General features: G+C 39.9%; 1 protein-coding gene across 1 annotated transcript; it reads right to left on the bottom strand.

Annotated features, from left to right (window-relative positions):
- Positions 1-4,181: 4,181 nt before the first annotated feature.
- On the bottom strand, positions 4,182-25,882 carry LOC109413077 (cyclic nucleotide-gated cation channel beta-3). The gene is made up of 7 exons (XM_062842368.1): positions 25,760-25,882; positions 24,805-25,652; positions 17,437-17,609; positions 16,989-17,371; positions 16,777-16,926; positions 16,588-16,672; positions 4,182-5,744 (listed from the first exon to the last, which is right to left on the bottom strand). Exons 2-7 carry the CDS (start codon positions 25,593-25,595, stop codon positions 4,495-4,497), a joined length of 2,832 nt encoding a protein of 943 aa, XP_062698352.1. The 5' UTR covers positions 25,596-25,652; positions 25,760-25,882; the 3' UTR covers positions 4,182-4,494.
- Positions 25,883-27,855: the final 1,973 nt, after the last annotated feature.

Consider the following 27,855-nt stretch of genomic DNA (forward strand, 5'->3'; position numbering starts at 1 on the left):
ATGCATTCCTTAAAAACTCATCAAGGAAGTTTCCCCAAGAGTTCCTCCAGGAATTCCTCCAGGAAATTTTCCAGGGATTCCTCCAATATTTTTCCTAAGAATTTCTCCAGGGATTCCTCCAGCGGTTTCTCTAGAAGTTCTTCCAGGGATTCCCTCAGGAATACCCCCAGGGATTCCTGCATGGATTCCTCCATGGATTCATCCTGGAGTTCACTCATGTATTTTTCCAGGAATTCCTCCAGAGCTCCCTCAGAAGTTCTTCCAAGATTTCCTCCAGCAACTAACCCAGGGATTTCTTCAGGATTCGAGGGATTCTTCCAGAAATTTCGCCAGCGGTTTCTCCAGAGTTTCCTCCAGCAATTTCCCCAGAAATTGATCTGGAAATTCTTTCAGAATTCATCCGAAAATTCCTCCAAGACATCTGTCTAGAATTCTTCCAAGAATCCCTCCAGGAATTCCAAAAATTCCTACTGTACCTTTCCCAAGAAACTTACCAGAGAACCCTCTAAGATATCTGCCAATAATCCCTTCAGGAATTTCGCTAGAAATTCCTCCAGGGATTTTTCAAGAAATTCCTTTAGAAATTCATTTAAAAAAACCTCTAGAAATTCCTTTATGAATACCTCCTAGATTCTTCAGGAAACCCCCAGAAATTCCTCAAGAAAATACTCCCGGAACAACTCCAGGGATTCCACCGAAAATTCCTTCAAGGATTTTTTTTCAGAAATTCTTTCAAGAAGTCCAACATGAATTCTAATAAGAATCTCTCCTAGACCTGCTCCAATATTTATGTCAAAATTCCTTTATAAATCCCTCCAAGAATTCCTTCAGGTAATCCTCCAAGAATCTCTCTAGAAATTTCTCCAGGAATTCCTCCAAGAATTCCTACAAGAAGCCTTCCATGAATTTCTTCAAGAATTTCTTGAAGAAATTTCTGGAGAATACCCTGGAGGAATTCCTGGAGTATTTTCTGCAAGAATTCATGTAGTAATTTGTGAAGAGGAATTCCTTAAGGATTTCCTTGAACTGCGTGGAAATTTAGAATTTATTTTTTTCAATTTTTTTTCTGGAGGAATTTCTGGAGGATTTCATGAATTATCTCCTGTAAGAATTCATGGAGTAATTCATGCAAGTTATTCCGAATTCACGTGAGGTATTTCCCACAAGAACTGGAATTTAAGGAATTTCTGGAGAAATTCCTGTAGTAATTCCTACAGCAATCCCTGTTGAAATTCCTGTAATTATTCCTGGAGGAATTCCTAGAATATTTCTTGAAGGAATTTCTGGGGTGTTTCCCGGAACAAGTAATTTCAGAAGGAGTTCGTAGAGTCATTCCTGGAGAAATTCCTGGAGTAATTTCTGAAAGAACTCCTGGAAAATTTGCTGAAGGAATTTCTGGAATATATCCTGGAGTATATCCAGGAAGAACTCCTGGAGGAATCCCTGGAGGAATGACTGATGGAATCCCTGAAATAATTAAAGGAGGAATCCCTGTGAGAAATTCCGGGAAGAACCCCTGTTGGAATTGCTGGAAGTATTCCTGGAGGAACTCCTGGAAGAATTTCTGGAGGACACCGTGGAGGAATTTCTGAAGGAATCCCTTGATGAATTCATACATAAATTAGCAGTTATTCATGAAGAAATTCCTGGAAGAATCTTGGATGAATTGCTGAAGGAACTCTAGAGGAATTCCTGGAGGAATATCTGACTGAATTCCTTGATGAGTTCATGGAGGAATTCACGAAGGAATCCCTGGGGGTATTCCTGAAGGAATCCCTGAAGGAATCTCTTAAGGAATCCCTGGAAGAATTTGTAGAGAAATCGCTGGAGGAATCCCTGGAGAAATTCCTAAGAAAATTCCTGGAGGAATCCCTGGAAAACTTCTTGGAGGAATCCCAGGAGAAATTTCTGGATGAACTCTTGAGAAAATTTCCTTGGGGAGTTTTGAGGGAATGCCTGGAGAAATCTTTGGAGGACTCCCGTGGAATCCTCGGGGAATTTCTGAAGGAATTCCCGAGGAACTCCTGCAGGATTTTTCGAAAAGTTCTTGAAGTAATTCCTGAGGAACTTCTGAAGGAATTCCAGCATAGCTCCTGAGTCCTGAGGCATTCCCTAGGAACTCGTAGAAGTTCTCGGAGAACATCACGATGAATTTCTGAGGGACTCCTGGAGGAATTTCCGATGAACGCCTAGAGGAATGCTTGGGTAATTTCCGACACTTTCAAATACCATAAAGATCATTTGTATGTCAGTGGATGCACAAGCAACACAAAGAAATATTCAAAACATTACGAGATACAACAGAGGTAATCGTGGAGTTATCAGAATTTCACCCTGAGGCTCTAAGAGTAGCGTAGATTATATTCAGCGAGCATTCGCTACAATAAAAATATCCTAAGATTTACAGATATTGCGACCCATACTTCAAAATACATTGGGTTCATTCGTATGCCAGTGGACACCCAAATATTTAGCAACAAATACAGATACTTGTAATATAATAAGGTGCTTCAGACACAATCGTGGAAGAATTATGCCGATAGAGTGAAGAAAAACAAGAGTAGAGCATGTAGACCTTGAAGTTCCCAAATCCATAATAGTTCGGAAAGCCTGGAATATCCCATAAATGTACCAAAAGCATTATAGATGTGCACTGAGGTTCCATCAGCACTATAGATTACATTCCACGAAAATTTTTCACAACTAAAGCATGAGACAGTATGTAGATATCGTAAGTCAAACATCAAAGTGTATTGGAGGCCATTTGTTTTTCACTAAATGTCCAACTACCACAATATCAAGTTGCTCATAGCATTGTGAGGTGTAATGGACATTAACGTGTCTAAATTTCTTGGACAGAGTGAACACAAACGATGGTATATTTTTTAGATCTTTAGAAAATGAATTCCAGAGTAGTTTGGATGACCTAGATCACCCAATTCATGGACCATGAATTTTCGAGGGGTGTTTTGAGGCTTTTTGAGTAACGTAGACAATGTTCTGTAATCATTCATCGTGCATAAAATTTGATTGAGAATGTTAGATTTGTGTCACAAAGTTCGGAGTACTTTTGAGGCCTTAGAATAGCTCTGGGATCAAAACTTCAACAGACTATGATGGGTAGTAATACATTGCATGTCTAGGATCAGTGAAAACTATTGATGATTAGCAAAATTATGAAATTTCAGCAAAACATGTAGAATTTATAAAAAATACAAAAAAAGCCACGTATTTTCGCCTCCCCGCAAAAGGGGGAGGGTGCAAAGGGGGGAGGTACCATGCATTTCTTAGCACAACTATTCCCCTTGACTAAAAAAAAATCCGGGGTAAAATGTTGTTTTAAAACATTGCAGATATTGCATTTCTACCTAAAGTAGATCGTCCCGGGTGTTTACCGGCAGGGATGGGAACACTCACTTGGAAAGAGTTACATTCACTTGGTATTTTCTCAGCTCAGAAGCATGCTATCAAAAAACAGTGTATGGAGCACTTTTACCTTGTGGTTTTATCTAAAACTTTACCGAATACATTAAGGATCGCACACGCATACCAAAGTCGTGAAAGGGCTATGAAAGCGAGTCTCCACGAGGTGAATGTAAATTACACTCACCTCGTGGAGAGTTGCCTTCAACGCTCTGTCACGACTTTGGAATGCGTGTGCGACCCTTACTTTATTCGGGAAAATTTGAGATAAAACCACAAGGTAAAAGTGCCCCATACATTGTTTTTTGATAACATGCTTCTGAGATGAGAAAACAGCAAGTGAGTGTAACTCTTTCCAAGTGAGTGTTCCCATCCCTGTTTACCGGTTAACCCCGTAGATGCAATTAGTTCACCACTTTTATGATGCAACTGATGTGTAGCCTAAATGATGTGGTTGTATCACTTTTTTTTCGCTGTGTATATATTTCGCTGACATGATGTACCAATAACAAAATTTGCGAAATACTGTACTGTACTGTTCGACCAAAAAGATAAAGATAGGTAAAGTTCACCTCATTAGCGCTGGTTATTATCGATCCCAACTAAAATTATGTTTGTCTAATCAATACTGTTCCGGTATGATCTTTCAGCACCTCGCCGTCGCAAGGAATGAACCTCAAAACGAAATCTAATGAATATATAGGAGTGCAAATTCAAGATAAGGTATCTTCAAAACCGTTCATAAGAAGAAAACTGGGTTACACCTAGCATTAGAATAATTTATTAGCCATTTAATAATCATCTTTGCATCAATTAAGTATATAATCAATGACTCGTAGTCCGTTTTTATGAGGCCACTCTATTTGGATGCTAATGCACTGTTCCAGTATACATTTATCACATCACATAGTCTAACATACAGTTGATAGAATACAACACGAACGCTGACACGCGTTGCTGAGATAATCTGAGAAGAATTAGAATCTCAAACGACAATTAGTAGAATCGACTCACACCGATTAACAGTCAATAAGATTGAGATAGTAGCGATAAAAATAGATACAAGCTGGCTTAGACTGGAGACTTCTGATGTTCATATTCATCTTTGGATAGTTCATTCAACAGCTTATACTTTTCCGCATCGGTCAGATTGATGTAACTGTTATTATCCATCAATTCTTTTTTAATGCTGTAAACCAGATCACAGGGTAGCTCCACGTTCTTTTCGTTCTCAATCTGCACTTGTGTGGTGTGCATTTCTACGCTACGCATAGAAGCAGTATCATCATTCGCTTTGGAAGGCTCATCGGCATCCACCGTCCCATGGTCACCCTTGAATCCTTGAGTCAACAGCTGCACAGCAGCCGACTCCCTTGGTAACGCTTGAATCACTGTTTTCAACAGTTTAGGAGACTTGTTATGATCAGGATTGCTAATCACTACATCGGTATCACCATCATTTGCATCAATACTCTGCTGGGATTCAGCTTTCTCACGTGCTGCGTTCTTGCGCATCAAACTCTTGGCACGTTTCTTTAGGATAGCTTGCGCATTCGGATAGTATACAATCGCCTCGTTCAAATCGGACTTCGACAAAACAAACAAATTTGAGAAGCCCTTGGATCGCACGTCAGCCGTTCTGCGATTCCCTTCTGCTCCGTTGATCGCCAACAAACTTATCTCGCCAAAGACCGATCCCTCATACAACGTTGCCAGCACGACATCATTTCTAGGACCTCCCATGACCTGCACCTGACCAGTCTTCACAATATACATCTCTTTTCCCACCTCCCCCTTACGGCAAACGTAGTCCCCAGGAAGGAATGTAACCGACCTTAGCTTCAGTACCAACTCCCGAAGCAGGGCCTCCTCGCAATCAGCAAACAGCTGCACCTTGGACAAGGTTTGAATATGCACCGAAATCGCAATATCGGTCTTCAAGTTTGCCGGCAAGGCGTCCATGATGTGCGTTTCGTCCAGACTGCGTTGCTGCTCCCAGGTGAACGTGAACCACATTTTGACCCTACGCTGCAGATCCGTCGGAAGGTTCAACTGCCGCATGTACTCCAACGTTTCGTCCACCAGTTGTTTGTACTCGGACTTAGACCGCGTTGCAGTGGCGATGATGTCCCTAATTTGACCGATCAGCAAGGCAAACACGAACACTCCCATCAACCAGGCTGCCGTCATGAAGAGCAGTTCGCCTTCCTTTTCTGGCTTGGGGTTCTTTCCGATTGAGGTTGCCGTTTTGGTGGCAAAAGCAAAACACCGGACGTACGCATGGCCCTTGTTGTTGAACACCCAACGGTTGGAACCGAGACCTGAGGGAAGTAGAAAAAACGATTAAAGTAATTATTCTGAGAGAAATGGTAGATGCGGATGAAAATTCAGAATATTTTGTAACTCTCTCTCTCTCTTCGTGGCGTAAAGTACTCATTGGGACAAAGCCTGCTTCTCAGCTTAGTGTTCTATGATCACTTCCACAATTATTAACTGAGAGCTTCCTCTGCCAATGACCATTTTGCATGCGTATATCGTGTGGCAGGCACGAAGATACTCTATGCCCAAGGAAGTCGAGGAAATTTCCTTTACGAAAAGATCCTGGACCGACCGGGAATCGAACCCGTCACCCTCAGCATGGTCATGCTGAATACCCTTGCGTTTATCGCCTCGGCTATATGGGCTTTTGTAACCTCTTTTATAATATAAAATTGTTGATAAAAACAACTTCTAATCGTTTTCCTATCAGAGTTTGGAATCAAAGTTCCAAAACGTATTTAAATTGGGGCATATTAATTTACGAAGAAGATAGAATATTATATTTTACCCGCCAATAATGTGAAACCGTTGCAATACACAGTATTTGCAGCACCCAAAAGTTCATCATCATCCAAATTAGGGAGAAAAAATGGAGTGAACTCCGAATTAATTATTTAAGTTGTGTCTACGAGTTCCATTTTTAAAAAGCATTATTAAGTATTCCTGAAATAATCACTTTGAAGGATGATTCCAAACTATTAAAGTGCTGCAATATTCAGTATGTGTTGCAATATGAGATCCCATATTTGTACGGAATGAACTTTGGCTTTGGACCAGTTTTGTTCATCAAGATTTCATGCATTTATTAAAAAAAATTGGTGTAGTTCCCAAAGAAACAAAAGGTTGATTTATTTCTTGTAAATCTCAAACGGATTTTTAGCATAGTACCTTCAAAAAATCCCATGAAAATTATAAGATTTCCTCAAATTATATCCGATATTTTTTTTTTTTGGAAAACTATCTACAACTATATCTACGAAAAGTTTTAGGCTGAAAATTTGAAGAAATTACTACATTAATTCCTTGTACAATCTCTGAACAAGCTGTGGAACCTCCAACGCTAGACGAGGTCAAGACAGCCATTAGAAGGCTGAAGAACAATAAGGCTGCTTGGAAGGACGAACTCCCGGTTGAGCTCGGTAGTGAGCAGCTGTATTAACTTTTACACCGTATTATATTGAAAAGAGGAAGAACTGCCTGCTAGTGGGTTGGATGGTCTTATTTGCCCTCTATACAAGCTGATTAGACTGGTTCGTGCGACGCTTGACGGTTCAAAATTAAGTGTACGGGTTGCGGATGAAATTTCATCATCGTTCGTAACCTTAGACGGGCTGAAAAAGGACGATGCTCTTTCGAACTTACTGTTCAACATAGCGCTGGAAGGAGCAATAAGGAGAGCTGTTGTGCAAAGGAGCGGAACCATTGTCACGAGGTCCCATATGCTCCTGGGCTTCGCGGATGATATCGACATCATCGGGATCGACCGTCGGGCCGTGGAAGAGGCGTTCATAACTTTTAAAAGAGAGACTGCGAGGATTGGACTAACGATTAACACCACAAAGACCAAGTACATGATTGCTGGTGGTCAACGTCGGTCCGGCCGTGGTAGTGGTGACGAAGTGGTGCTAGGTGGTGAAAAGTTTGATGTTGTGGACGAATTTGTTTATCTTGGTACTCTAGTAACGTGCGCCTTTTTCGGTCTGCGAAACCAGCTGAAGCTTCGTAGGCTGCAAACGAAGACAAATCTCGCGTTGTGCAAGACTCCGATTCTTCCGGTCGTTTTATACGGCTATGAATCGTGGACGTTGAGAGAAGCTGATCGGAGAGCCTTTGGAGTCCTCGGACGTAAAGTGTTGTGAACAACACTCGGCGGTAAACTGGAGGACGGCATCTGGCGGCGTCGCATGAACCACGAATTGTACCAAGTATATAAAGAGATTGATATAGTGAAGCGAATAAAACACGGCAGGCTGCGGTGGGCTGGGCACGTAGCTCGTATGCTGGAGGAACGACAAGCTAAAACCATATTCATAACCAGGAAGTGGTCGTCAGCTTCGTGGTAGATCGCGCACACGGTGACTTTTTGCAACCTAAGGGCTCTAAACGTTCAGGGAGACTGGAAGCGATTGCCCCAGGACCGAGACCAGTGGAGGCGAATGCTTCATTCGGCGTAGACTCGCAGCTTTGAGTTGTAGTCCATCAAGTATCAAGTAAGTACAATCTCTGAAGCATGCATGTACAATGTGAGATAGGGTTTGAGTGGCAATAGTGTTGCTCCCAAATCCATCCTATTCGATTTACGGCACTGATTGATTTGTTTATTTTTTTATGCGTGCTCACTAAAAAAAACTACAGTAACAAACGAAACAAACAACGCTTGAATCCTTTGTTTTCAGTAGGATCAAATTAGGAACTGTGGTATCCTCCCTAATATGAATCACTATTTCCGATCCCGGAATTATCCCACACTTCCTGACTACCTCGTAAGTATCTGGGTGCGTCACCTACTCGTACTACACTAGTCAATCCGACTTCCACTGTTGGCTCACTTTACTCCAACAACCAAAACAACACTGTAAATCTAAACTACACACATGGTGTTAACATTTACCGATAGCCAACGTACACGTATAACATTTGTCACACTTACAGAGTACCACATCTTCCTTTTTCTACGAAATGGAAAGTCTACTGTCAACTACAGACAGTTTACCCTAGATTTGCAGATTGGTCGAATAATCCATTTTACAAAACGTTTTGAATCAGCTGAACGGTCATTCCATGAATGAAACTTTGACTCGTCGTTTCGTAAAATATACTAAGAGTCTAGCTATGAGTCGATTTGTGTGCTAGTATATTTTTACGATTAATCTAGAGGCAAGACAGAGATAACAAGAGAAAATCTGCGTTCAAAGTGATGCTTAGAATTCCTCACAATTCCTCAGGTTTTCTTCCGTTTGCACCTAAGAGTAACCTGGAATCAGTTTCAAATCTGAATATGTTACATGTGCTGAAGGAAAACAAATACATTCAATGCAAATCCCGTTTGCACAGTGTCTTGCTCTTGGTATTGCTCCAAACGATTGATGTAACTATCGTGTGGTCAAAACAAATTTATCAGCTTCAATCTTGTTTATTTCAGAAAAGGTTTAGTTTTATATTATGCTTCAGACTATTCAGACTGAGACATTAATAAATGTCGATTCGTCACTTACAATTTCCCTTCTCGTGTTTTACTTATATTCACTACTGTTTTTATCTGTTATATACATGTGCCTTTCCTTTTCTGGAAGATGTTGTGTCGATGCATACATACTATTGAACATTTGTGTATTCCATAGAGCCAAGTATCGTATTGAAAACTTTTTCGAGAAGCTTAATGTACGTTTCCTCTTTTGACCGATAAAAATACCAGTCTTCGGAACGGCGTCTCATTTCCGTATAGCTCTGTACGACTGTGGCGAATTAGTATTTGCTCCATTCGAAGAAGATCCCTCGCCCAAGCCTCTCAAAAATTGCGATAGGCGAAGACCTTTCCTATGGTTCTAGTCTATTCTCAATCATTTATTAATTTATAAAACTCTCCCTTTCAACTATCATTATTTTTTTTCTATTTATTTTTTTCTATATATTTTTTTTCCGAGCAATGCCTTCAGTTGTTTCCCCATTAGTTTTTCATTATCTTCAGTTACTTTCCATTTTCCCTTTGCACGGCTTACACGTTAAATCCCATCTTAATGAAACATTCGACTGCAATGACATAGCACAACTGCGGTTGCCAGCTCATCCCCACTCACTCTCCTTTAACTTTCCTAAAGTATTTATATAAGTAATTTGTTGTATAAATAACATTATTTATTTAAACACTTATTTTTCCATCAGAGACTTCTAACTCTCTAGACAGTAACTATCCACCAGATTTATCAAATTACACTTCAATCCGGATTTCTTCTTTTTTTTTTTTTGCTAAATGCGTAGAATTTCTCTACTAGGGTAAGTGTTCCAATTATGATTATAGTACCATTCACTCGCCATCGTTGTTTTTCACCCTTTAACGGCGTAAACCAGCAAGAAAAGCAGTAGTTTATAGATTAGCGATACCAAACTCTTATTTACTAGTCTAATCGAGTACCCAGTTCTTCGCCATTCCAACTCTCTCAACCTCACAGTTCATCGCATCATCAGTGCTTTGCAAATTGTCAGTGTCCAGGACCAGGACTAATCGTTCCGGTAATCTCGCTTAAACTGTGCCGAGCAAGACACCCTTTTAATATTATTCGATTCCTCTTGCATATTCCTCTTCCTCCATTTCCTCCTTTCATGCACCATTCGTTACGTTTCGAACTAGGTTTCGAATGACGTCACGACATTCGGTTCATTCTCCTTCATTCCGTCCTCTTCCCACTCTCACGAAATTTGACAGTTTCCAGAGATTTGTTTTAATTGCCATTCGTTGCCGTTCTTTTCTCCCACGGGTGGAAAATTAAGGTTAACTTTCCAAGCAAAACTCAATCTAGTTCAATTACAGTCTCCGGGACCTCTGTTATACTATCTTTTCTACATTCCTCCCGAATAGGTATGCTTTGCTGCATCCATTTAGTTTTATATCAGTCTCCGGGACCTCTTTCCTCGCTCTCCGGGAGCTGCGCCATGCTGTGCACTGGCCGCTTTACTTGGTTACAGTCTCCGGGACCACCATCTCTTTACGCTCTCCGGGAGCTGCGCTGTGCCATGCACCTGCCGCTTCATATGGTTACGGTCTCAGGGACCAACATCCACTTTCGTTTTTCGCTCTCCTGGAGCACCTCCTAGACATACTTACGTAGATCCAAACAACAACTACCCAACAAACACCATTCCATCACTTTTTTTTTGTTTGCAAATTTCGAAAACGCGAAATTTTCATCATTTTTTTCCATCGACCTTTGTTTACAGAAAAACAACCAAAGAGTCTCCGCTCATAAATGCGTCCCATCTTTGTCGCCATTGTGGTATCCTCCCTAATATGAATCACTATTTCCGATCCCGGAATTATCCCACACTTCCTGACTACCTCGTAAGTATCTGGGTGCGTCACCTACTCGTACTACACTAGTCAATCCGACTTCCACTGTTGGCTCACTTTACTCCAACAACCAAAACAACACTGTAAATCTAAACTACACACATGGTGTTAACATTTACCGATAGCCAACGTACACGTATAACATTTGTCACACTTACAGAGTACCACAGGAACACTATGCATATTAATATCCTATTTATTAATATTTTTGAAAAAAAACCTAAATAATTAAAATTGATAGATTTTAAAATAATATGATATACATATCCAGTGAGATTTAAGAAACGTCTACTGGAATATGGATTAAAACTCATGAAGAATGGGACGTCTAGAACACAACAGATCTCTGAGAGTAATAAACCATTATAGGAGCCTAATGTAATACGCCATAATTTAAAAAAATTAAATCAAACATTGAGACAGTAAAGCCCGAGAATAATTGGTATCAGACGAAAAATTATCACAAGATTTTTTTTGGCTGTGTAGCATGTGCCTCTATAACTTTCCGTTGCTGCTCTACATACTTCGATAAGGCCTGTCAAAAAGCTACGTAGAACTCGGAAGAGGGAGGATCTGGCCAAAGTCTATGGTCCATACAAATTTTATTTTATTTTTTTTAAAGGAATGAAGGCCTACGGAGGAGAAGGGAGGTCTGAGATTGCCAAAATTGAGCCTACGTAGTTTATAGCGCCATAGGTTTCTCATTACAAGCCTAAGCGGTAAATGTCGTTTTGCGATGTTTGGGAAGCTTCTCTCTCCTCTTCTTGGTGTGATATCCTCACTGGGGCAAAGCCTGCTTCTTAGTTGAGTGTTCTATGAGCAATTCCATTCCTAATTAGGAGGTTATGTTGAGGTTGGGCAAAAATTCTATTTTTTTATTGTTTTATCTTAAAGTATTAGGGTTATTAAAAATGCTGTATCAAATTTCCATAGATATCCAAGCAGTAGAGAAGCGTTCTGCGCCACGCGCTCTTACGGGCATGTAGTTTATATATACTTGAATAGTTAAACTCGATTATCTCGGAATCATGTTTATTTTTTTTTTCAAACACGTCGATGCGGTGGCTATGATGGCGGGAACACTTCTCAACCGATTTGAACCAAATCTTTTCTTTGAGTAGAGACGAACCAGCCAAGGGCTGAAAGTCTCTTTAATAAAGACAAATCAATCAATTTTTTTGAATGTTCGCCATTTTTGTGTCGTGTCCTTAAACGATCTATATTTTACAAAAAAAAAATCAGTGTTATGATTTTGCATGAAAAAAGTGATTTCCCGTTTGTAAAATAAAAACTTTTTTGCCTTTCTCATACACCAAAGTGTACTGAAAGGCTATATGTTCACTCAAAATACGAATTTTCGATAGAAGACTTGGATAGTCGAGTCAGCTCAGTTCGACGAAAAGACATGATATCTGTATATGTATATGTATGTGGGTGTATGTGTATATGTATGTTTGTGCGCAAAAAAAGTTCACTCACTTTTAAGGCACTTCCCATTGGTCAATTATAGCTCAAATCGTATAGGAATTTTACCGCAGTTTTCTTTTGAAAATGGTGCGGATCGGACAAGGCGTTCCGGAGTAATGGCCATTTTAGTGATCCTGACCAGCACCGATGAACTGGTCATACATATATGACCAAATTCAATCATGCGATACATCAAATAGCGCCAAACTTTGTAAACTTTAGCATGGTTGCCGAATTTTATGCGAAAATCGACAATGGAAACCACAAAACCATGATATTGGCCAAAAATTCAAGATGATGACCTAAAATCCAAGATGGCGACCCACTACAAGAAGAGGCGGCTGTTTTAAGGAGTTTAGGGCTCTAAAACCATGCAATATTAGAATATTTGGCATAGAGAAAATGTCCGAGATCCAAAAACGACGATCAAAATATGCAAGATGGCGGCTCAGAATCAGAGATGGTGGCCCAAAATACAAGATGGCGGCCCAAAATTGGAGATGGAGTTGGGGGGAATCGAACTTGGCGATCCATAGCCTTAACCACTACGCTAACTTGAGACCCCAAAAAATTGATTGTTATAATAGTTATTTATGTTACCAATTGCAAAATGATCATTTTTACTGCACAAGTCGTACATTTATGCAACGAGACTTGCCGAGAAACAAATACGAAGAGTGCTGATAAATTCGAGTTTTGCAATGATTTATTTTTCCAATATACAACTCATCGAGGTTGCATAATGAATCAGTCCCAACGTAAAAATGCCATACAAAATCAAAACAGTATAGTGCCCTGTTTAACAGCACTGTTGAATGGGGCACGTTTGGTGTAGTACAAGATTCGTAGTAATGAGTTGAATTTTAGTATGGTGAGAAGGTCAATTATCCGTTTCTGCAATGAAATGGTGCAAAAAGCGTGGGTATTATGATTCCTTGCCTAATTTGATGCTGTATGATCAAAACTTTGGATAACTATGTTGTTTAAATTGCAAGAAATGGAGAAAACAACAACACTGTTGTCCAAAGTTTTGCTCAAACAGCATCAAATTAGGCAAGGGATCATAATACCCACGCTTTTTGCACCATTTCATTGCAGAAACGGATAATTGACCTTCTCACCATACTAAAACTCAGCTCATTACTACAAATCTAGTACTTCACCAATATGTCCTATTCGGTGAGCAGATGATCATTTTTATGTTCTAGGGCATCAAGGGTGTACCAGAGGGCTTCTGGAGCGTTCCAGAAGTTTTCAAGGCGTTCCAGGGGTGTTTCAAGGGGTTTCAGCAGCGTTTGAAGGGGTTCCAGAGGATTTCAGGAGCAGTTCAGGTGCATTCAAGCAGTACCAGGGGCTTCAGGGGGTTCTGAGTTTGTTCAAGGAGCTTCAGGGACTTTTAGGAGGTTCCAGGGGTTTTTTATGGATGCTCTAAAGGGTCTCAAAGGGTTTAAGGGGTGTTCAAGGGGTTTCTAGTAATTCCAGGGGCGTTTAAGGAGCGTACCATGGTGCTTTGTGGGATTTCAGAGGGTCCTAGAGGCGTTCCATACATGTTCCAGAAGGTCTCAAAGGGTTTCAGGGGTGTTTAATGGAGTTTCAAGTGGTCCCAGAGGCGTTCCAGGGATGTTCCCAGAGTTTCATGAGCGTTCCATGGGGCTTCAGAGGGTTTCAGAAGCGTTCCAGTGGTGTTCCCGGAGATCCCAAAGGATTTCAGAGGTGGTGCTCCCGTGTTCGAGGGGATATATTCCTGATATCAACTGAAACGAGAAAACATCTTGAAACGTCTTATAACCCCTATGAACATCCTTCTGGAACTTGCTTGAGATCCCCCATGAATCCTTCCGGAACCCTCCTTAAAGCCCCTGAAAAACCTCATTATACCTTGAAACTTCTCTGAAACATTCCTGAACCACCCCCCTTGGTGTTCTAAGGAACATTGTGAACCCCTTCGTAACCCTTTTGAAACTCCATGAAACTTAACTGGAAATCTGATAAATTTTCAAAAATTTCAACTACCGGTATGAACCGTCCAACGAATGGCGAAAATCAGTCAACATTTGGGTTCCAGATTTCCGACACAAATGTTCTTTCTTAATTAAAAAAAGGAATTCAATTCAAAGTATGGGTAATGACCGGATCTAGGAACTACGCACGGTAAAACAAATGAAAACAAAAATTTCAGTACTAACCATTCAACAATTGGCGATGAGTTACCCTAGTCAATTTCAGAGTCACTCAAAGAGTTTTAAAAAATCTTCAATTTATTCAAATTATAAATCATTTCATCATTGGCGTACCCACCTTCGTCTAATTTTTCTCACTCATTCTCCTTGATAAACACGAGAGGGTTAATTCACAAATTTCATAACGCAAAAATTGGCCTTTGCTGACACTCACCCGCCCCTTCGTAACACGATTTATATGGGGAAAAAATATTTTTTCGGGCTGTAACACCATAAAGGACACCCATCCACCCCCTCCAGCGTTATGACATTTGTGCCTCCTTACAAAGGAGGACTCCTCTTGGCTACACCACTGGCCCATCACCCGAACAGTTTTGGATTTAATCATATCCAAACATGTAGAATCTAACAAAAATAGACCGATTGAAATCCCCGGGGGACACCATCGTAACCTTCTCTTGTCAGAAACATCCACCACAAGTCGCAAAAAAAAACTCCCGAAAGAATTTCAATATTATGTTTTTTAAAATAAAACCTTCGATGAACTTCATAGCTACGGTAGGAAATCCTTTCGGAAGTTTTTCGAAATTGGCTCCAGGGATAACATGAACATGATTGTCAGAATAAAAACAGTTCCTAGATTGAAACAGGCATTTTTTAGGTTTGCAGAGTTTTTATGTGAAATCAAATCTCCTGATAATGGTAATTACAAGTGAAAACCTGAAGTTGAATCCTATTTTAACTTTTTAATCTTTTACAAATTTCAAAAAAATATCAATCAAATGGATTTTGCGTCGAATCTAGCAAACTGTTCAAAATAAATTCTTGAATTACTTACGGTCCACTTTTAAAACTCAGTTTTGGTCCGCAAATAAAATTAGACTGGCAACGACTGCTTAATGCTCTCCAAACAAGTTGGTCATGATCATATTCTATGTATCAAATCATCATAACATATGCAGATTTCTGTTGTATAACAGTTAAGTTAAGCTAATGGACCAAGCTCTCAGTTTGAGAATTCAATAAGTATGCAATATGTACAATACAGGCTCAGTCGAGTCTAGTGCATGAAGCAGATAAGAAGCCTTTCAAGATTATTATCCGAAAACCTTTATAACCCGTAGTAGCGCTATAGTCCGGAGTGACCTTCTAGTAGTATTTTGAAAAGTGTTTTAAGTATAAAACAATTTTGACATTGTTACAATTGTTGAACGATAGTTTGTTGGAATTCCAATTTGTGCAATTTTGGTAGTTTCTTTTAGATGACAGTATTTTTCTTGATATGTATAAACATAATGATGATACGTTTTCTCTGTTCCTCACCAACATTCATTGCCGTGCTACTGAGGACGATGTGAAAAGACTAGTGTGTGACCGCCTCGATATTCTCAATTTAGTTAAAAATCGGAGTTTTCGACTAGCGAAGTTGGATTTTTCTCCAAATCCGTGCGTCGGACCTAACTTCGGAAGTGGTGCGCTGTATAGCAAACCTGGTCCGCTATACAGCGCACCACTTCCGAAGTTAGGTCCGACGCACGGATTTGGAGAAAAATTCAACTTCGCTAGTCGAAAATTCCAGGTTTCAAATGCACGTACAATATCATGGATCGGAAATCAGTGAGGATTAGGAAGTTAGTGCCTAAGGGGAGACAAGCTGATATGTAAGATTTTATTTCTTTTAAAGTTGTGATCGATGCGAAACTAAGGGATTTAGCATGGCCTGTAGGACCAAAATACCGCGAGTTTGAAAACCGTACTGACGTGTGGACACCAAGATGCAAAACGTAAAAGTATATGTAATTCGTAAACCAATGTCAGAAAGTTTTTGCAAGATGTGTCTCTATTTCGTTTTAATTAGTTTTTTTTGTGATTTGAAATGTCTAGTAGAAAAATAAGAAGATGTAGATAAATATTTATTACTGTTATTTTGGTGTGTCTTATGTTTGGCAGCAGTTGCAGTTGTTCGAAATATGTATGATTGCTTTGTATTTAGTTTTAAGATACATCATTGGGGCAAAAATGGCCTGTTGATGTTTATATACAAATAAACAAATAATATGGATATAGTTTTGAAAATGTAATAAATCTCTTCCTGGCGCAAAAACCACAGTACAAACTCACTAACTGACTTACCTTGATAGGCACTGTATGCATAGTACGAGCAAGCGGTCAGGTGAATCATATACAGCATATAGGTGAGCGTCTTGACGACTCGTATCTACAGAGAATGCAAATGAAACACGTAAGGTGGATGTACAATTGATCTGACCTGATCGTGTCAATGTCGCCAATCGGTCGCGTGTCGCGTCGCTTGATACCTACCATATGCGGTGATGATATTACCCGATCGATCAATTTGAAAAACTCCCAGAAGCTTTGAATCTTCAGAAGACGAGGAGCGCGAAACACCACGTGCTCGGTGCCGAATTTAAGATAAAGCAGATCCAGCGGCATCAATGCTAATAGATCCATCTGTGTGTAATATTTTCAATATGTCATTCGTTGTCATTTAGTGCTCAATGCAACTATCTCACCTTAAACTGCAGCTTCCTCATGTAGTTCTTTCGAGTCAGGTCCGTGTCCTTGACCCAGAAGCCTTCGAACAAGTACATGATTCTGTGCTTCACAAACAGAATGTCAATTAGGTAGATAACATCAGCGCAAATGTCCACGGCTATCCAGTATTTGGTGTTTTCTGGTGTCTGGTACGGGAACGAGGATCGCAGGGGAATCACCCACGCATTGTACAGGAAAGACAATGACACGATGAACAGCCACGAAATGTAAAATTTGCCCTGCGGATCGAGAACGGCATTCGTTGCTCCGGAGCAAAAGATGGGACAGAAATACTGATGATCGCACGTTCGTGCACCGGTTGCAGATTGTAAGGTGAGAGCCGAATTTTGTATGGCTCGTACTGAAAAGGAAAAACATCGATTAAATCAATTGTACAATTGAAGCTCCATAAGAAAAAGAGCTTACATTCTGCATTATGCTTCTGAGTGGAAGGTGCAGTCGATGGGGCGCTGGCACTGCTGGAAGGTGTGGGTGGAATTTCCAGTTTACTTCTCATGCGCTTCGTTCGTTCGGAGAATCGGTTGGCGAGATGCCTCAGCCTTCCAGTTACGAAATCATTGGTTTCCGGTGGAGGACTCCTGAAAAGTATATAATAAACAATAAGTAAAAAACATTATGAAAGACAAACCTATAGAATTAACAGGAAATGATGATTGCGGACTGAATATTGTTAAACACAGGAACCTAAACAGTGTATACGAATTATTATTTGGATTTCCCAAGGAGGTTGTATATGTATATGTTAAAATAACGCCTTCAAGTTATACAACCAAAGCGAACTGTGCCGCTTGACCTTCATAGTTATCACCACACAATCTTTTACCCTACGAACACTTTCAATATCCCCTGTTTATGGATCGCATCACCGACCCAACGCTGACTCCCAGATCTCCCATCCTTTCCGTCTAACAATACCCCATCCGTGCTAGTTGTGGGGACGCAGAGTGCTCTCGGTCTCTAGTAGCAACAACCATCACACTTTAACATTCCTTTCCCTTCCTTACTGACTTATAAGAATTTGGCCGGCGCCGTTATTGGTCAAAAATGTATGAACTGCTTAATATTTCACTTTGAGAATAAGTACCCCAGCCCTTAATCATTTGAATCTCAGGGCAATTAGTACAAGCTCAAATCAATCACAGAGGAGCAACCATTGACATCCCAAGTAACCAGTAAGCATTTAAAATAGCATTCCTTCAGCATTATAGTAGCCTTTACGACAAGGCGTTAAATGCTAATTAGCCGTATATGCACCTATAGTGCTACCTCACAGCAGGTTTTGGCAAAATAACGGGCTGTCTTAGTGCTATCCCTTCAGGAACGTCGTGACGAAATGTCAAAGAAGCGTAACGCCTCGTCGAGCAAAAAAAAACAAAAATAGATTGACGTCTGCTTCTCGTTCTCTTAAGCCTGCTTCCCCGCTTCATCGTCCTTCCATATTCCAGCCGGTGCTAGGTGGTACTTTTTTGCTGATTTTTGTAGTGATGTAGGTTTGAACTTACGATCCGGAGATTGATTAATCATATCTGCTTCGGATTCTGTTGCTCCTGATCCACGATGCTAAAGCTGTCCTGGTGGCGTGCGTTGATTTAATCGCCAATATAAAGAATGATTCGATAACAGCTTCAGATTCAACATCCAAAACCTGTTTTCATAGAGATATTTCATTGTGGTAGAGCATTACGATCCCTTCTTTTAAATATCTGTGGAATAAGATTGTTTCTTCCCTCTTTCAAACAATCCTATGATCCACCAAAGCATCCACCTATTCGGCACATATTTTCCGACGAAATGATAAATAATTGGTGATTTTTTTATGGATAAGTTCCCAATGCAATCCAGTTGCAGTAATGTTTTCTTTGGTGCGTTTGGATGAGTAGGGGAAAATGAAGAAACAAATAAGATGCACAAATTTGTAAACAGAAGCATAGGCTCTGTAAGAGAGAGACAAAATATGTTGCCAAATGCGTAACATATCTCCCAACCTTTTTGCTTCTAGCATTTAAAGAGCAGTTGAAAAGCATTCTGTATGCTCCCAAGTGAAACCACTTCAAGCAGTTGAAATGCCAATTAACAGCCGAAAGCTTTTGAGCAGCACAGCTTATGCTAACTCAAGGCAGCTATGCATTCGAACTGCTTATGTAGGGCAGCAAGCAGTTTAAATGCGTAATACGGGCTGATACACGGCTTATTCAAATGCTTAGTGGTTACCTGGGATGTGTATAGTCAGATTTGATCGTTTTGATCGATCGAATTTTTCATCTCATACAAAATGTATGAAGTTTCAAAATTGACTCAATTTTCTCCGATTTTTGGTTATTTTTCTAATAATCGTAAAAATAATCCTAAAAGTTCCTGGAAGCTTGAAATCTGAAGTTTTTTTTATATGTTCAGCTTAAAAATCGACAAAATGGTCACTTACTCCCCTTTGCATCTGGGCCCCGCAATTTCTATAATTCTATAGCCCTTTGGAGATAGAGGGATCATATATGACCCCAACATAGAAACGGCTGTATAAATGCACACATTCAATAAAACAGAGTACTGTCTTCAGCAAAGTTGTTGCAAATTTAGTCCTCTATTAAGGAAAGTAGGTATTTTTGTATTTGAGATTTCACGGAAAACCTAGAACATCCGGATGAATCCGGCCTGAACATCATAAAGTTTGGAGAAACAAACTAATTAACATGCCAGCTATTCTAAAAGCTGAATTGAACATAATCTACTGAGATCCGTAAAGCTCTTGAAATATCAAATGTCATTTAGAGATACTATAGGTACATTCCAGGTCAGCCAAATACCCTGGAGTTAAGAACTTCAGGTCTACATTCGTAACAGCAGCCAAATCTGCTATACTGAGTAACGTTGCATATTTAACCGAGGGTATTGAATATGAAGTCTACTTGATATTATTATGAACCTTTGAGACATTCAGGGTCGTCCGAACTGTCCTGTAATGAGGTCCTTCAAGTCTGCAAGAATAACTTGATGTGTTTTTACCATAAAAAGCATTGCATAATCTGCTGAGATCCGAGAAGCTCTTGAAATCTCAAATATCATTTAGAGACATTATAGGAATATTCCAGGTCAGCCAAACTATCTTGGAGTTCAGAACTTCAGGTCTACACTCGTAACAGCAGCCATATCTGATATAATAAGTAACGTTGCATAATCAATCGTGGTTACTGCATCAACCTGAAGCGGGTGCTCCCGATGAAGTTGAGAGATCTGCAGTTCCACGTACCGAGCTTCCAATCGCAAGTCCCTTTTCGTCGCTGTGGTCGTCGCCATTGGTATCGGTTCGCATTCTTCTCTTGTTGATTTTCCGGTGCTAGTCTTTTTTACGGCTGGCTCGCAGGGCCTGACACCAACCCACTAACCCAGGGAGCTGGGCTTACCTTCCCGGAAGCTACGGGTTCTGCATTGGCATTTCCTCCAACTACAGTGCTAAATAGCTAGGCTCGAGCGCCAGTCTTCGCCGGGGGTGGTGTTTTTAATGGGCGCCCAGGAGATAATATTTTACCTGAGCTTCCACCCCCATCAACCTGAAGCCTACTATATATTATTATGAACCTTTGGAACATTTAGGGTCGTCCAAACTGTACTGAAGTTTAGTTCTTAACAGTAACAGTAGTAATTCTCAAAATGAACAGTAACATTACATTTAAAACTGTAATGTGTAATCCCCCTGGCATTGCATGCGTCATTCCAAGATAGTTTTGAAATATGTATTCCAGATCAACTAAACTACTTCAGGTCTAAACTTGTGATTATAGTTTTTTCCAGTACGTTAAGTAGTGTTACATCCACTATATTTACCAAAGTATTTCGAGGGACAATAGGCGTTGTTATATATTTTTGGGATATTATGGGCCATCGTTATTGTTATGGCACTAAGTTAATAAAAAAAACAACCACTGTAACATGAAGTGGTTTCGTTTTATACCCCAGACAGACATGTGATATGAGTGTGATTCCTGTACAACGGTACACAGTGTCAAGAAAATACTAACAAGCCTATCTTAAACGAAGAGAATTATCACTGTGGAACTCATTTCAAGGGCAATTGTACAGTGATTCTTGTATCGCATGTATGTCATATCATAAGTATTAGATAGTAACGTTGGACATTGTCCATTGAACATTGAGAAGACTTACTGGACATCGTAGCTTTGTATAATGGAAGAAGTTACCATTACGCGTAGATTTTAGGATCTAAACTCAAGAACAGTTTGGATGACCAAGGATATCCCGTTTGTTCTCATACTGTCCATTGAACTTTCAGAAGACTTACTGAACATGATAGATCACAAATCGTAGCTTTGTATAATTAAAGCAGTTACCGTAATCCGGGGTCAAATTGACCACTTTCAAACAACTTTAGCAGTGACAATTCAAATATTGCCAAACGAATTTCTGTAAAACCAGTACTTGGTGGATCTCCATGGAACCATGTGACAAAAATTCGTTCCACAAATTTAAACTTTAAGTTAAATAACTCCAAATATCAAAAAATTGGAAATGCCACTTTGGGGTGAAATTGATCAGTATACAATTAAGCATCGGTTGGAAAGGAAAATTTCCTTCTCCGCTTAATTTTGCTCTTCTTAAACCGAATATCGCGTTTAAAATCTTACAACTAGTGAATTTAAACGCCTAAAGGTAGGCAATTTCATTTGAAATAAGTGATTTCTATCACAATAAATAACTATTTCATCATAAAATGAACTTTTTTTTAACTATTTAATGTTCTGATTAGCTACATAACTTTCCAACCAAGGCTCCTCAAAAATTTTTTTTTTTTTTTTTTATCTGTATTAACGAGATTTTTAGCCCTAGGCTAGTTCATCTCGGGACCCACGCTTTACTTCCCTTCCGAAGGAAGAACTCACATTTTTGCGAGTTTGTCGGGAGTGGGATTTGATCCCAGGTCCTCGGCGTGATAGTCAAGTGTTCTAACCATCACACCAGGTCCGCTCCACTCCTCAAAAATGTTAAAACAGAGCATTTTCGGGAAGTCCTATTGGCAATCTATTGTTTAGTAGCCATGATTTCAGCTAAATGAGAAATACAATGCAAATTCCTAAAAAAAATAAGGCAAACCCGACTTTTTTCATAAAAAAATTAAGGTCTGCACTCATCTCTAAACATCTACGAACCAGAGAACTTAAAAAGTAAATTACAATGTAGTACCCGAAATGGCCTACGCCTCATCGATTTCGCCGCCTCCAAGAACATGACCATTCGTAGCACCTTCTTCCAGCACAGCCTCCCGTATCGTTATACCTGGAGATCACCACAACAAACGGAATCGCAAATCGACCACGTTCTGATTGATGGACGGCACTTCTCCAACATTATCGACGTCAGGACCTATCGTGGCGCTAATAGACCTAAAAAGACTCGGAGTTTTCGAGCGACGGGTGCTAAGGACGATCTTCGGCGGCGTGCAGGAGAACGGTGTGTGGCGGAGAAGGATGAACCAGGAGCTCGCTGCACTTTACGGCGAACCCAGCATCCAGAAAGTGGCCAAAGCCAGAAGAATACGGTGGGCAGGGAATGTTGCAAGAATGCCGGACAACAACCCTGCAAAGTTGGTGTTTGCTAACCATCCGGTTGGTACAAGAAGGCGTGGAGCGCAGAGAGCACGATGGGCGGACCAGGTGGAGCGTGATCAGGTGAGTGTTGGGCGTGACCGACGTTGGAGAGCTGCAGCTGCAAATCGAGTATTACGGCGGCAAATTGTTGATGCAGTACTTATTATCATGAATTTGATGTTAACTAAATAAATGAATGAATGTAGTACCCAAATGATCAATTTCACCCCGCTGATCAAGTTGACCCCGTTTTACGGTACCGTTACACCTGTAGACTTCTGGATCTGCACTCAAGAATAGTTTGGATGACCTAAGATATCCAGACTGATTTGATACTGTCTATTGAACTTTCAGAAGACTTACTGGACATGATTGATTACAAATCGTAGCTTTGTATAATGAAAGAAGTCATCGTTACACGCGTAGACTTTAGGATCTAAACTCAAGAACTGTTTGGATGACCTATGATATCCCGACTGTAATTTGTATATTCAGAAGACTTACTGAACATGATATAATACAAATCATAGCTTTGTATAATAAAAGAAGATATCGTTACACCCGTAAACTTCAGGATCTGAACTCAAGAGCAGTTTGGATGACCTATGATATCCAGACTGATTCGATACTGTCTATTGAGCTTTCAGAAGACTTACTGGACATGATATATTTCAAATCATAGTTTTGTATAATGAAAGAAGTTATCGTTACACGCGTAGACTTTAAGATCTAAACTCAAGCACAATTTGGATGACCTAGCATATCCAAAAAAATATTCTGCATCATATTCTACCCTTTTTATACTGTTGAGCAGCAAAACCACAGTAATTCGTAGAAACAACTCTATGATAACGTTTGGAAAAAATCCGGCTTCAAATGGATAGATAGAGTATCTACAGGGGATAGACAAAATGATCGGGACAGGCAAAATTTTCTCTTTTCAAAAAATGTTCAATTACCTGTAACTTTTCGAAAAGTGCATCAAATATTCTCAAATTTTCACTGTAAGTTGATCAACTAGTTGTGTATCAGTGGACAGAATTTGGAAAAGATCGGGCTATTCTGCATGATGCTATAAAGATTCTAGAAAAAGGTATAATTATCCGATAGCCAACTTTGAGCTGTTATATCTCCGGATTCATTGAACCGAATGTAATGAAATTTTGATCATTTAAGACTTCTATAATGAGCTTTGAAAAACGTTTGACTGAACTTGAAATTATTAACAACAGAAAGAGTTATAGCGATTTCATTTATTTTAAGATTTTTTAGTAAATTGGTCAAATTTTAAAATGTATCCCATTACTTTTTCAAATAATTGCCGACTATGTTGTTACTTTCCTTCAAAACGCATTTATATTCAATACAGTTAGAAGGGATTTTAATGAACTATAGTAAGCATCTTGAATTTTGAAACATTGTTGAAATTTCAGAAAATTTGATGTTTGATTTAAAAAAATAATCTTATCGTTATAATTTTCTTCCGTGTTAAGAATTTTAAGGTAAGTTAAAAGTTTTTCAAAGCTCATTATATAAGTCATGAATGGTCAAAATTTCATTGCATTCGGTTCATTGAATCCGGAGATATAACAGCTCAAAGTTGGCTATCGGATAATTATACCTTTTTCTAGAATCTTTATAGCTTCGTGCAGAAGTTCCCGATCTTCTCCAAATTTTGTCCACTGATACACAACTAGTTGATCAACTTACAGTAAAAATTTGAGAATATTTGATGCACTTTTCGAAAAGTTACAGCCATTTGAAATTTTTTTGAAAAGGGAAAATTTTGCCTGTCCCGATCATTTTGTCTATCCCCTGTACAAGTCATAAATGCTCAAAATTTAATTGCATTCTGTTAATTGAATCCGAAGATATAACAGCTCAAACTTGGCTATCGTATATTTTTTTTTCTAGGATTTTTCTAATTTCGTATAGAATAGCCCGATATTTTCCAAATGTGGACCACTGCTACATAACTAGTTGATAAACTTACAGGAAAAAAAATAAGATTTTTGGATGCACTTTTCAAGAAGTTACAGCTTTTTGACCATTTTTGCAAAGCAAAAATTTTACCTTCCCCGGTTATTTTGTCTATCCTCTGTCTGTATAATCCAAAATAAAACAAAATACACAAGTTTCATTCCCCAGATTATCAGACCCACCGCTCGATACTCACGTGACTTCCATATCTTCGATTATCCTCTCACTACTCTCACTGCGATCAATTTTTTGTTCGGATGCATTATCTCCCGGGTCATCACTTATCGTCTCTTTGAACGGTTCATCACACAGGGACGTGGCCGACTCAGTCACGCACATCTGCAGGCTCTCCAGTGGAGTCCCAACCGAGGTAGGTGACTCCTCCTTGGGACCCATCGTGAAATGTTGGTGTTCTAGCTTTACCAGCATATTGTTCTCATCATTGATTATTCGTTTGACGATTTCGTGCGTGCTTTTCAGATTGGATACTGCCTCTTCCGCTTCCAAACAGCCGATTTTCCCATTTCGAAAATACAATTTGGACTTGTAGCTTTTCGGACTGAAAGACTTTATGCGTCTTTTCTGTGTGATGTTCACTTTGAAGGTCGGTGACTTCACTTTGGCACTATCGGATTTTCCATAGCAAATTTTCGTCGGGCTGCATTTGTTCTTGATTTGTTGCATTTTCTTCTCGAAAGCCTTCCGCTGGCGTTCTCTTCTGTAGAGTTGTTCGTCGAATTCCCGCTCGCGTTTCAAAATTTCCTCCGTGACGGATATGAAGTCTTCTAGCTCTTTAATGTCCTTGGTAATTTCCTCCAAACTTTTATGGAGCTTACTCTCGTCGCGGCTCCCATTTCGGGATATCCCACCGGAGTATGCCGAAAAACGATTTTTCGGTGAGACACTGGAGTACCTGTCCGGGTACAGTACCGTCTCCGAGCGGGACTTGTTGTCCTCCCAGGCACTCGATAACCTTGTCGAGGACATTCTCACGCGGTCACACGCGATGACGACGACGCGCAATAGTCAACAGTCTACTCGCAACTGGAGAAATAGAAAAGAACGAGAATTGAAGAGTTAATACCAGCAATCGATGTGCAGTTCAAACATGCTTTAGCGCTATTTGGATACACCAAGTATCATCGTCGTACCTATCATGATTAGTAGGTATCCACCGCACCGTCAATGTTGTTGGTCGTGTGCGGCGTGGACTTGGACTTGGACGGGTACACTATGCCCGATAAGATGTGATGACTATGATGTTATCGAAACTGTTTCAAAAAAATATAATTCATATTTTTTAACTTTATCTAATTAAATTCTTCCATTATTGAGCTAACATTTTTATGTTTTTTTTAGTCAAGAGAAGTGTCCAAAAAGTGTAAAACTGTAGTCGACACTGTGAAACTTTTTACGTATAGCTATAACGATGCATGGTAAAAGTGGTTGAGGAGAAACAAAACTAGATAACATTTTGTTTGCATTGCCTCATCGGTTTGACACGACGAGAAGCACCACGCTGAATACTAATCGCGTGTTTGGCCATAAATTATGGTTGTAATATTACTGCACGCAGCCGGACAGACCGCTGACTGACTGACTGACTGGTTGTGGTGGCGGTGGCGTGGTACTCTGTTGGAACTAAGTATAGGCATTAGAGTGGGTCATCGTTTATATGGAAAAATGAAAAATTCAATGGTATCCCATCAGATCAAAGCTTTTTTGATCCCATTTCAGGACCCAAATAAGTGTGCAAAATTTGGGCATGATCGGTTATGCCTAGGTTTTGCGCATCGCGTTTGAAGTTTGTATGGGGTTTTACATGGGAAAACACACTTTTTTGCATTTCTGTCATAACAAGCTCGAATTTTTCTAAAACCATGTAACCGATGAAGTGAAAACATAGCCTAGAGTGTCCTGAAAAACTTTGTCGAAGACCGCGAAGTGATCTGATGCTTATGAAAAAAGTTATAGCGTTGGCATTGCTTGGCGAAACATCATGATTTTGTTGCTATTGTTATTCCTTTACATGTTAAAACATAAACACATGCATGCGGTTCGTTGGTTATAACTATTTTTACAAGCATCGGATCGCTTTGCGGTCTTCAACAAAGTTTTTCAGAACATCCTAGGCTATCGTTTTATAGTATCGATTAAAAAGTTTCAGACAAACTTTTTCAACTTATGACAAAAATGCAAAAAAGTATGTTTTCCCATACAAAATCCCATACAAATTTCAATTGCAATGCGCAAAGTGTAGACGCAACCGATCGTGCTCAAATTTTGCACAGATACTCAGGACCCGAAACGGAACCAAAAAAGCTTTGATCTGAGAAAACGGTTCCGATGACCCACACTAATAGGCATGGTATACCGCAGTAGATAGGAGAATTTATCCTTTGCAAAGCAAACATCTACTATTGGTGGAGTAATGCATCTAGTAGTACCATGGATATTTCAAACGGGTAAAAAATGATTGAGTCTTGTTTATGGAAGGGAAGCTTTATTAGAAATGGATTAAATTAGAATAGAACGACATGGCACTGGAGTCACATAGGTCAGTCGCTAAACGCACTACAAAACTACGCTTCAAGGGCCAGGATCAGGACCTGGGCACGTGTTACTGTGTAATTCGGTTACCAACCAGTGCACCTGGTACCAACGTGATGTCAGAAAAAAGTACCTTTTCTACAATATTCATATCCAGAACCATGCGCCTCCATTAGGTATACCCCGTTTACTAGTGCGCACAGTCATAGAGACCCGCAACGCATCAGGCGACGAACCCTGCGGATCAAAAACTGTGACAGTGATAAGAGGGCTATTGAAATTGTTATAGGGGGAACGGGACCCATCTGCAGTATCGGGCTCCCATTTTCATCCCTCATGCAACAAAAAGATAGGAAATAATTGGTGCTTAAAAAGTATGTGTTTGGATTAGGATGACCATAGGGGCAAAGGCTAAGAAGGGTGCTCATACTCAATTTTTCCTACATCGTGGAATGGTAATTGAAAGTCACGTAAGTGTTCCCACTCGCCGGCTTTTCGGGCCCGTATGAAGTTGATCATCAATATTAACTTCTCTTTCCGATCAACCTAGATAGCTGTGTTGTGTCGGTAGCGGTTATTTCGACTGGCTAAGAATAGCACTACGCATCACCTGTTCCAGTGGTAGCAGTCCATTAATGAGGTGACTCCTAATTCATGGTGTTATGCGGCTTAATGCTTACCGTGCCTAGGAATGATT

This window comes from Aedes albopictus, chromosome 3 (assembly GCF_035046485.1).
Source record: "Aedes albopictus strain Foshan chromosome 3, AalbF5, whole genome shotgun sequence".
NCBI lineage: Eukaryota > Metazoa > Arthropoda > Insecta > Diptera > Culicidae > Aedes > Aedes albopictus.